At 36.6% G+C, this 11,321-nt stretch overlaps 1 protein-coding gene across 1 annotated transcript in view; it reads left to right on the top strand.

Annotated features, from left to right (window-relative positions):
- Nucleotides 1-125: 125 nt before the first annotated feature.
- LOC107721955 (SPARC-related modular calcium-binding protein 1) overlaps nucleotides 126-11,321 on the top strand; it is a 41,570-nt gene continuing 30,374 nt past the window's right edge. Inside the window, exon 1 of the mRNA XM_016530183.1 lies at nucleotides 126-472. Within this exon, the coding sequence (XP_016385669.1) occupies nucleotides 368-472 (105 nt within the window). The 5' untranslated portion in view covers nucleotides 126-367. The remainder of the gene's footprint in view (nucleotides 473-11,321) is intronic.

The following is an 11,321-nucleotide window of genomic DNA, read 5'->3' as shown; positions in this document are numbered from 1 at the left end:
CCCCCCCCCCCACCCTGTTTTAGTGCACTGTCATTGGACGTCCCCACTGTCAATCACGTCATAAAATCCCACCTCCGTAGGTTTTAAACGCGTCCCAAAGTGTAAGGCAAACTATTCAACCTGTAGCTTTGGAAAGGACAGTACATCCCACTCAGTGGAAAGAGTGCATCATTACGATTTTCATCATCTTGTCTGCGTACTCTCTGGCACTATGAAAATGCACACGCGTAAAGAAGAAGCCCGCTGAGGACGAATTTATTTGGAAACAAACTTTTGGAATTTCCTGCAATTTTGGGACCGCTGCCAATTCTTAACTTAATCTTGTCCGTAGGCTGTCAGTTGTCTTAACACTTCAACATCAGACAGAATGTACTGCCACAACCTGGTCCTTTTTGTATTTTTGTATTCCCTCACGCTACTGATGATGATGTGCCTGCCACCAGCCTCAGCGCAGAAGTCGAATGGTCCTCGGGTAAGTCCGTGCATAACGCCGCTCTCCACCGCATGTGTTCAGCTGCGCACATTCACGTATTTGTCATTCGGATAACTTCAGTGCGTCATTCAAAGCTGTCAGTGTGACACATAACGTGCTTATACTGTGTCAAAGCCATTGCATTATATTAAAACAATGCTTCCTGATACAGTTGTTTTCATTTATGAAAATATATGCTTCAATATACAATGCCATTGTACTAAATATATACAGTAACAATGCATCATGCAATGCTCATACAATACTTGTTTGTTTTACAAATATCAGTTTTAGGAAGGATTTTCTTGACAAACTGGAATGCAGAAATAACCCACTGAAAATTTGACAGCTTCTTTTTGCTGCCTTATATGGTGACACTGAATTAAAATATACCTTAATATATTACATTTTCTATAAAGATGAACTTTCATTCTAGAATGCATAATACCCCAACATCAGAGCATCTTTTAGTGATTCAGCTGAATAGTTGGGTTTTGCTTGCTGAGGCACATTGTCAGTGAGACTTGAGTACACCCATTGACCTTTTGTCATAAAGGTCTTTTGCTTCCTGTGCACCCCTCTGTGCCCATAGAAAAGAGGACCGTTGCCTTTCCAATGCAGCATTTCATAAGATTTCAACAAAGACAACTGTGTGGAGTATTTCTTTCTGCGGCTGAATCAGTTTGCAGACAATGTTGAATAGTAGAGCTATATGATGTCTTTTAAAAAATGATCCTCTCAGAAAATGCAAATACATCTGTCTGGATGTCTATAAGGGAGAAAAATTGTATCAAGGTGATTAACTGTTTGCCTTAATAGACTTGTTTTAGTAGTAAAGTTTAAACAAATAGCAATTAATGCAACTTACTTGAGTGACTGATAACACTAACAAGTCAAAGCATAAAAACTTGCCCCAGAAATCGCCGCAGCATTCTTTTATTTCCTCAAGTATTTGAGCAATTCAGACAGAAGAATGGTTTGTCAAAATTGCTTCAGAGCTCTTGTGGTAAATGTCCATTCAGTTGTGCACTGAGACCATTGAGATTGACCACTGAGAGTACAAATCAGAAAGAGAGTAGAATAGAGAAATTTGTGGATGCTGCTGAGGTATTGTCATACTTGTGGTTGGAGGGGGTGGTCAGTATAAAAATCTATGATACACACACACACACACACATCAAAACTAAAAAATGTGTTCATCTTCAAAAGTGAACAGAGTGAAGTTGAATTTGAATTGTTTTGCTGAGAAAAGTCTTAACAGCAAGATAAAAAAAAAAATCACATTGTTGTCTTCAGGAAATATTTTCAGAACCAGTTAATCTGCAAGGAACACATTGGACCTCATAGAGATATATAACTAGATTTAAAAGAGTATTAAAATAAATTCCTTGGAAATTCAAATAATCGACGGTTCATAAAGTCACATCACACACATTTAGCAATCTACATTTATTTCTTAGTTATGGATTAGAAACAATTGTGACAACGGGACCACTGTGAACATAAACACTTCTATACTGTGTTTCTGCATAAAAAAATGAAGTTCACTGTGAATAAATTGTGCTTGCTATGAAACAAGACTCTGGCTGCTGAGAAGAACTGAAAAGCATTAATCGTTGTCATTATTTTATTTTATTCTAATTTTTCCTTTTAATGATTTTGCTCCTTCTCCATACTTATGTAGCCATGTTCTCATTTACTTTCCCTTAACTCTCCCTGACTTTTATCTCCTGTGATATAATATCTGCTTACTTATTTTATTTTGGCAAGAACTCTATAGATTGAAATGCACTGTAATAGTAGCTGTAGAGAGCGTGTGTGCATGTGTGATTTCTTGTGCTCAACAGCATTAAACAGTGTAGAAATATCTCCGCAATGTTTAAACATCCTTCATCATCCTCATCTAATCATTACAGGAGGCCAGAAAGGTTGTGTTAAAAAAGCTATTTAAAAAATCTAAAGTGAAATGCTTCAAACGTTATACTCCCTTCTGTGCCTCATTTGTAAAAACTTATCTCTGAATGCTGTCAGCTCCAAGAACCCAAAGTTTCATGAGGAGGTATGGCTAGAAGACATATTTGGGCCAATAACAGGATCAAGCTCTTTCCTCAAAGCCAATTGGGTGATTGGGTTTATTAAAAAAAAGGAAAAAAAAGAAAGGAAGCATCTCTTGACAGTAGAGGAATTTTAGGTTTCCTTTTCCACATTTAACATGAATTTAGCACACTTTTCCAGTCACAGTAATTCTGCGTTCTTCGACCTGGCCAATTCTGGCATGCCGCAGACTTAGAAGATAATATTTTCTGAGGATTTAATTCTGTCAGCATGTAGCGATGCGTCTGAGCGCAGTGAATATACCAACTGTCAGTAGGCATTATTTTGACAATTAATCTTAAGATCTTTTGGTTAAAGGTTATGTGTATTTATATTCTACTAGCATGACTAAATGGAATTGAAAAAAAAAAAATAATGATAATAAACAAATTTCCCCCCTAAAAAAACAGATAGTCCTGCCCCTAAACTCTAATTGGTTGAGCCAATATTGCTGTGCAGTGAATCAACCTTTGGTGTTGTCAGTGTATTTTAACATTGAACAAATTATGCACTTCGCTTTTAAACAGCTCCTGTGCAAAGGTCACTGGGAACTTTCACTGTTAACAGTCTGACAAACTTGATCCTCATAGTAGCCTGACATCAGCATGGATTTTAAAAAGACAAAACAGAAATAAAACTACACAGTATGCAACACATTGTCAGTGTAGTTTAATAGCAAAGTAGGTCACGTTATTAGTATTAAAAACGGTAATGAATTTGTCTAAGTTACGGTATGTTGTTATTATTGTCTTTTTATTACAAACACAATGTGTAAAAAAGGCCAAAAAACCTTAATTAGCTACCATCACCCCGTGGACCTCCCAGACACCACGGGACTGAGCTGGAGGGAAGGAATCCTGTGTATGTTCCCGTTTAGTTCCTGTTTTCCTTATTTGGTCCTTTCTGTTCCTGTCCTCGTTGTATGAATTTGGTTCCAGCTGTGTTTGTTTAATTAGTTAATTTGCTCTCAGGTGTGTCCCATTGGTGTCTGTGTATTTATAGTGAGTCCTGTTCTGAGTTTCTTTGTCCGGAATTGTTTATGTCCCCTCCTTGTGCTACGTGTGATTCCCTGAAGAGAATATTAAACCCCTTTGTTTTGTACTCCTGGTCTCCTCGCTCCGTGCTCCTCACAGTAGCGACCCGTTACAGATACAGATTATGATACCGAATTAAGTGATGCAAACTACTGGATAACATAAGCTACCTGTAATGCACAGTGGAGCATATGCTGTACCGTAATCTTGAAAGATGTTACTCAACCCCAGTTTAGAAGGCACCCAGCTGCAAAATTAATAACATAAAAAAATAAAGACATGCAATATTTCAACTGGCAGAGTTCAGACACTATCTGAAAAATCAATCAGTTAAACTTCTGTCAATGTTTTTGCCAATACAGCCAAGAAAACCGACTAGTAACTGTGCAGCATAATTTCCTTATATACTGTAAATTGTTACAATAAGAAGCTATTTCTACCTGATCCAATTATTTATTTATTCATTTGTTTAACCTCATGTAGTCAGGTCAGTTTTTAATATAGACTTTTGTCCTTAGTTGATTTGTGGGTTAAGTGAAAGACACATTAGTCTTTAACTTCTTATGTTTTAAAGCCTTTTTCTTCAAACATACTTTCAAGGGAACACTCATGACCTATTTAGAACACTTCAATATTCCCTTCCCTTTGAAGTATGGACTTAATGGAGTGTGAACTTTTTCCAACATGACAAAAACTTAGTCCAATCTGTTTTCATTCAGCATTTCAGTATGATACGACATAAGCTTTCCCACAGCATTAATTTCTCAGAATTAGCTATCCACACAAACAAAATATCATGGTAGTTTGGTCAAGCTTCAAAAATGAACTTAACCAGCATGAGTAATTGAAAAATGGATACATGGAGGTGGCCTGGGGAAGCGCTGTATACAGCATACCTGGTCGAGTGCATCACTGAAACCTCATAAAGTCATGTAAAGAACAAACACAGCGAGACGAGTACAAGTTCCATGCCAAGACAACATTCTCCCAACTCGGCGTATGAGCACCAAACCCCCTGCCCTCCTCCTCTCTGCTTTTTTTTTATTGCAGCGGCCCACATGACACCCAATGAGCCAGTGATGCAGGTGTTAGTGTTGTGTGTTTGCAGGTGAGAGGGGGATGTGAGAATCATGTATATACAGGTTCTTATCTGAGTGCATTTAGAAAGAGTGATTGTTCTCTGTGTTTTGCGCGAGTACTAATTTTAACCAGACATCTAATAGTCCAAAGAAGTAGTCAATCAGTCAGCGGGTCATTGTTTACCTTATATAAAATGACTCACGATACACTGTGCAGCATCAGCGGGCTTTGCAGTTTAACACTGTGTTGACAGAAAGTGTGTGACTGTAGAGAATGTTCGCGCAGCTAAGATAATGCGAATGAGAAAGCATGCAGGTTTGAAGTCATGCAACAAGTTCTTTGATAAAAATCATGCCAGACTTACTATAATTTCATCAGAGGATTGTTGCACTAATTGCAGATTGCATTAAATGTGTAAGTGTATAGGGGTTATGCCTTCTACCAGTGTTGGGGGTAACGCATTACAAGTAATGCGAGTTACGTAATCAGATTACTTTTTTAAAGTAAATAGTAAAGTAACGCATTAGAACTCAGAAAAAACACCAGTTACTTTGTTTCCCATGTCTTGACTGACAGCTCTCATGTTGCCATGTTGAGAGAAATTGGGAGTAAGTGCGGAGGCATTGTGTGTGCTGTGTGAAAATGATGTTACTGTAGTTCTAGAATAAATAAGAACATGCGTTTACTTATCTCACCTGCACAAAAACAGATTCAGTATTCCTCAAAATGAATAAAAACAGTGCAAAATGCAAACTCAGAATATTATACAATCCTGCAATAATTAAATATGTTAAGTAAGACAAATATAATTTATGTATTTAATCCCATTTTATTAATCAATGTCTTTACTGACATTCGATGATTCAATTCAACCTTACTAATAAGCCTAAATGACACATCTGTGTTTCATTTTTGTTATTGCTGAATAGTGTTGAACTTGTAAAAGAAGAACTTTTTTATATTAAAAACCAACAAGCAAGCCCTTCCCAGATTTAAAAAGTAACTTAAAAGTAACATAACGCATTACTTTTCATAAAATTAACTAAACAACGTAATTAGCTACTTTTTAACACAATATTGTAATGCAATGAACATGCATCGAAGACTGACACAGAAGAGAAGAAATTGTTGAATAAAGTCGTTATTTTTGTTTTCTTTGCGCACAAAAAGTATTGTTGGGAGACAGAGTCTAGGGATAAAGGGCTGCTCCCTGTGTGGGCCAGGAGCAGCGCTGTGTGCTTGATATACAGTGAGCGACAGCTGCGATTTGGATAAGGAAGGTTTTCTGACAGAGAGAATGTGTTCTGGGTCAGTGCTATGGCATTTTGCTGTGGAGAGATAGCAGTGGCTATCAGCATTTAATGATACGGCTTTCTCTGAGAAAATACCAGAGATTACCAGCCTCCCAGAGGCTTCAATTACAGCCCGATAAAAGTAGTGTCTCTTTTACCACACCGGACAGCCATTAGTCATGACATGGCAGGTTTCATCAACTGATGTTTTGCCATATTGGGATCCTCAAGTGGAATCTTCTCTCCACTGTGTGTTTTGTTGATGTCTACAGAACTTATTGTGCTACTTCAATGGCCAAACAACTTTTACTGGTTATTTAGTCTGCATGTTTTCATTTGTTGCTACAAGTTCTGAGGTTAAATAACCAAAAGCATTTGGTTAAGTTCCTACAAAGAATGTAAGAAAACTTTGATTGTTTTGTGTTTGGATGCTGGTCTGGAATTGGCATTTTGAAGAAATTAGTGAATCTCAAGAGTGTCGACGGTTTTTCAAGTGATGAATAATAAACCAAAAGTATTACTTTCTCTCCAACGAAGAAGCAAATGCACAAACATTCTTAAACAGGGATTTATGGCTAATATTAGCCATCCTATGTTGCTTCAGCAGTGGTCAATCAATCAGTTTCCATTATGTCTTCACTGATGTGCTGTATGCACTGGAGTTGAGACAGACTATGCAAGACCCAGAGCAAAACCAGACCCCCTAAGACTCCATAATAGCATAGATCATGATTAACCAAGAACTAGATCCAGCCTTGTCAGTCCAAGAAACAGACTGTACATTTTAATGAACTCAGAGCTAAAGGGTGGAATTAACTGAATTATTAGTTTAACTGATAGTAATTAAGAGCACTGGGTCAAGGCCTTTCACATTCAGGCCTGTGATACAGAATATTGGACATAATTGGAAATTATCCTGTATCTTTTTATTTTTTATTTTTTTGTGGGTGATCAGACAGTTAGTGAGATTCCCCAGAAGATGTAATATGACTGTTCCTTAGCCAAGCTGTATCATTAGAGTGACAAAGTAGGAAGTTCAGGAAGCAGATTTCCTGTTAGTCTGGATTTAATTAGTCTAATGATCAGAGAAGAGGGATTATGATATCAAACCTTTTTCATGTGAAATCTAACATTCATTACTGAATCATGCAAAGCTGTTTTAGGAGGGCATTTGAAGCATGCATAACAAATTTCTCACACTCTGTCTGCTTCCCGAATCAGATATATGCACTCACAGTTAATAGCATATAAAAAAAGCATGATCCATTTTTGATCACTTTTCATTGTTTTTATGTATCGGCATTATAAGATGAAAATCTGCAAAAAGTTCTCATTTTAAACCGTTTTGAGGGGCACCAGCTACACTTGGCCAGGCCTGCTAATTCTATGGCAGCCAATCAGAAGTCTGCTTTTGCCCGTTATTTTTGTAATTGTTCTTTCCAAAGGTAACGAGTGCTTCACACGTTATAGAGAGTAGCTCTGGCACTCCTCGTGAATACCTAAACAACGTAATTAGCTACTTTTTAACACAATATTGTAATGCATTACTTATAAAAGTAACTTTCCCCAACACTGCCTTCTACCGACTGTGTGATTTCAGATCTTAAAGCAAATTTTTGCAATCGAAGTCCAGTCTTTTCAATAGAAATCCACATGATCTGGAATTTTGTGTACGGGTCAAAGATTTCACCAAACATGTTTTGCTCAAGTTTTTCTCACAAATTTGCCAAACTGACCAAAAGAAAGCTGTTTGGTTTGAAAGTGACGTCTGTGTGAGCTGTGCTTCATAAATCGCTACACTATTGAAGATAACAGAACTTTTTACCCTGCAAGACTTAGCTGAAATTAAGCTAATGTCTACGCTAATCTACTCTTCACAACACAGCTCTTGTTACCAAATGGGTTTCTTTTGTAATTCTGTGGTCAAGAGTTCGTTTAAATAGCCTTTGCCAACAAGGCAGGATATTTGCACTTTGTATAAAAAGACACTGTGCTATAATCTTGATTGGTTTCATGGTGGCTCAAGCGTTTGTCTTTTGAACACATACCATCTCTAGCCGGGCATATACTATGTGATTTTTCATCAGATTTCTGAGCTGTACGACTCTTTTTTTGAATCAGGCCGATTTTCAGGTTTTTCATGCATTGTTTATTGTTCAGTGCACAGGGGGTAATCAGATGGTCAGATGAATTTATGATATGTCAGAAATTTTGGACCACCATGAGGGTATCACACAGTTGAAGCAGGGCTACAAACTGATTGCCCTTTTTCCCTCTCTGCGCCTGTGCAAAAAGAGAAATGAAACTATGGTGACACGGGCACACAGTTACGGGTTCGGGGGGTTCTACATGTTTATTTCACATGTATCGTGTCAGCAGTCAGGTGGTAGCTTGACGATCGAACCGTATAGTGTGAGCACATAAATCACTTTTGACTCTATATTGTGAGCACATACAGTGAGATTTGACTTTACATTGCATGCGATTTACTACAGTGAGAGTTGGTATCTAACATAAGCATCTCTAAAATTGTACATCGTATGCCCGGCTTCAGATATCTGCAGCACCAATATGGTTCACTTATATCATTCTTTGTGAACGCAAAGTGGCAGAGGCGGACAGTAGTGAAGTATTTTTACTTTACTCAAGTACATTTAAAATTATCTGTAGTTTGTCAGAGTGTTTTTCTTTGGAAAACTTTTACTTCACTACATTCCAAAGCATAATGTCTTACTTTTTACTGCACTACATTTCATAAATAAAAGTTGTTTGTTTTACCTCTCATACTTAAGAACATTAAAAATGTAGTACGTTCTTGTACTCAAGTAAATCTTTCAATTACTTTTACTTGAGTAAAAGAATGAAAGTAATAGATTTCTAATGTAATTAAGTATTAAATTATATTTAATATGAAACGTAGTGCAGTAAAAAGTGCAATATTATGCTTTGGAATGTTGTGAAGTAAAGTTTTCTAAAGAAAAACACTCTGATAAAGTACTGACACTTGAAAAGTACTTTTACAGCAGAGTAAAAATACTTCACTACTGTCCGCCTCTGCAAAGTGGTCTGGGGTTTATTTTATTTTTACTTTTCGTTACAGATGATCATACTACGCTAATGACATGCAGCTACACTGTAACACAGGCTGTGGACAGTCCTAGGATGTTGACTAATGGCAGGACTTATTCAACTAGAGGTGGCCTTTACAGATTTTTTTCTGCCATTTAACAAATTGGGAAGACATTGATCTAATAATGTCAAATCAAATTTATTTGTAGAGTATATCGCTTTTTATAACACATTGTTTCAAAGCAGCTTTACAGAAAGTCATACAGTTATGTTATGTATGGCAGCCAATCAGAAGTCTGCTTTTGCCCGTTATTTTTGTAATTGTTCTTTCCAAAGGTAACGAGTGCTTCACACGTTATAGAGAGTAGCTCTGGCACTCCTCGTGAATACCACACACACACACACACACACACAGACACACACACACACACACAGACACACACACACAGCATGCTTGCCAAGAATAAAAATCCATCTGTGCAATGAGATTTCTCTGGTGTCTCCAGCTCGTCCAGAAATCTTCACTTTATTGTGAGAAGTCCAGGCAAAAATTAAGAGTACCCTTATTCTCAAAATAGAGTGTTAAGATAAAACATTTGTCATAAACCCCAAACTGAAAAATGAGAACATTTTTGGAGTTCACTTTTAATTAGAAAAACCTGCTTGACGTATTGTTTATTCAACAAAAGGATTGTTTTTAATGATTTATATTTGAGTTTAGTAGTGTCAGGGAAGGATTTATTGAATGCTGACTACTGTACAGACATCTCACTCTATAACAAAAAAAGTGTACTGATTGAGAAACCTTTGCAATGCAATACTGACTTATGTACAGCAGCCCTAAAAGTTTGTTAAGCACCTGTGCCACAAATATATGAATATTATTGCATTGCACAAAATCAAGAAATAAACAAAAGAGATACAATAAATACATGTATGTTACATGTATCTACATCTATACATCCAGTACCGTGTGAGCACTTTTTAAACATCCAGTGCAATGCATTTGTAAAATGCATGACTTAAGTGTCCCAGAATCTCCCAATACTTTCTGGGGCATTGTATATTGTTAAAAGTGAGAATGACAGAAGATTTGTATGGTGTGTAGGCTTCTGTTTTCCTCTGTGTTCCACACTTAACTAAACTTCTGCCCACACAAACGGACAGAGTGTGTGTGATTCATTTCACTTCTAGTTATACAGTTAAACAGTTATACTTAGACTCATATTTGACAAATAAACACATATTTTACAGACCAAGTCATGTATCAGTATGCTTTCAATCCAAGGTGATACAAATGTTGTATCTGTAATTGTGTGTGTTAGTGCCTTTCTAGAATACCTAATTTTATATCAAATACTGGACTGGGTTTTTACTTAAAGGTTTATTAAGAATTATTGTTTATTGAGAGGTCCTCCTACTTTTCCAAGCAAAAAGATTTCAGAATACAGTAGGCCTATGCCTTGTGAAAAAGAAGTACAATTGGTAACACTTTATCTTTAAGGTGTCCTTGTTACATGTTACTTGTACTTACTATTATAACAATATTATGCTTTGGAATGTTGTGAAGTAAAGTTTTCTAAAGAAAAACACTCTGATAAAGTACTGACACTTGAAAAGTACTTTTACAGCAGAGTAAAAATACTTCACTACTGTCCGCCTCTGCAAAGTGGTCTGGGGTTTATTTTATTTTCACTTTTCGTTACAGATGATCATACTATGCTAATGACATGCAGCTACACTGTAACACAGGCTGTGGACAGTCCTAGGATGTTGACTAATGGCATAACTTACTAACTGATTCAACTAGAGGTGGCCTTTCGAGATTTTTTCTGCCATTTACCAAATTGGGAAGACATTGATCTAATAATGTCAAGTCAAATTTATTTGTAGAGTATATCGCTTTTTATAACACATTGTTTCAAAGCAGCTTTACAGAAAGTCATACAGTTATGTCTGTAAGACTTTAAAGGGACATTTCACCCAAAAATGAAAATTCTGTCATTAATTATTCAGCCTCATGTCGTTCCAAACTCCTTCGTTCATCTTCAGAACACAAATTTAGAAATCCGTGTCAGTATTCATGAACATGCATCGCATGTTACTTGTACTTACTATTATAATAACAATAAATTATGCATAATGACATGCAAGGAACCCTAAGCCAAACCCTAATCCTAACCCTACCCATATAGTAAGTGCATGTAATTAATTAATATTTCTCTGTACCTAAATGTATAATTACACTGTAACAAGGATACCTTAAAATAAAGTGTAACC

Source organism: Sinocyclocheilus rhinocerous, unplaced genomic scaffold (assembly GCF_001515625.1).
Source record: "Sinocyclocheilus rhinocerous isolate Xijiao unplaced genomic scaffold, SAMN03320098_v1.1 scaffold2109, whole genome shotgun sequence".
Classification (NCBI taxonomy): domain Eukaryota; kingdom Metazoa; phylum Chordata; class Actinopteri; order Cypriniformes; family Cyprinidae; genus Sinocyclocheilus; species Sinocyclocheilus rhinocerous.
This window is presented reverse-complemented; position numbering and strand designations above follow the sequence as displayed.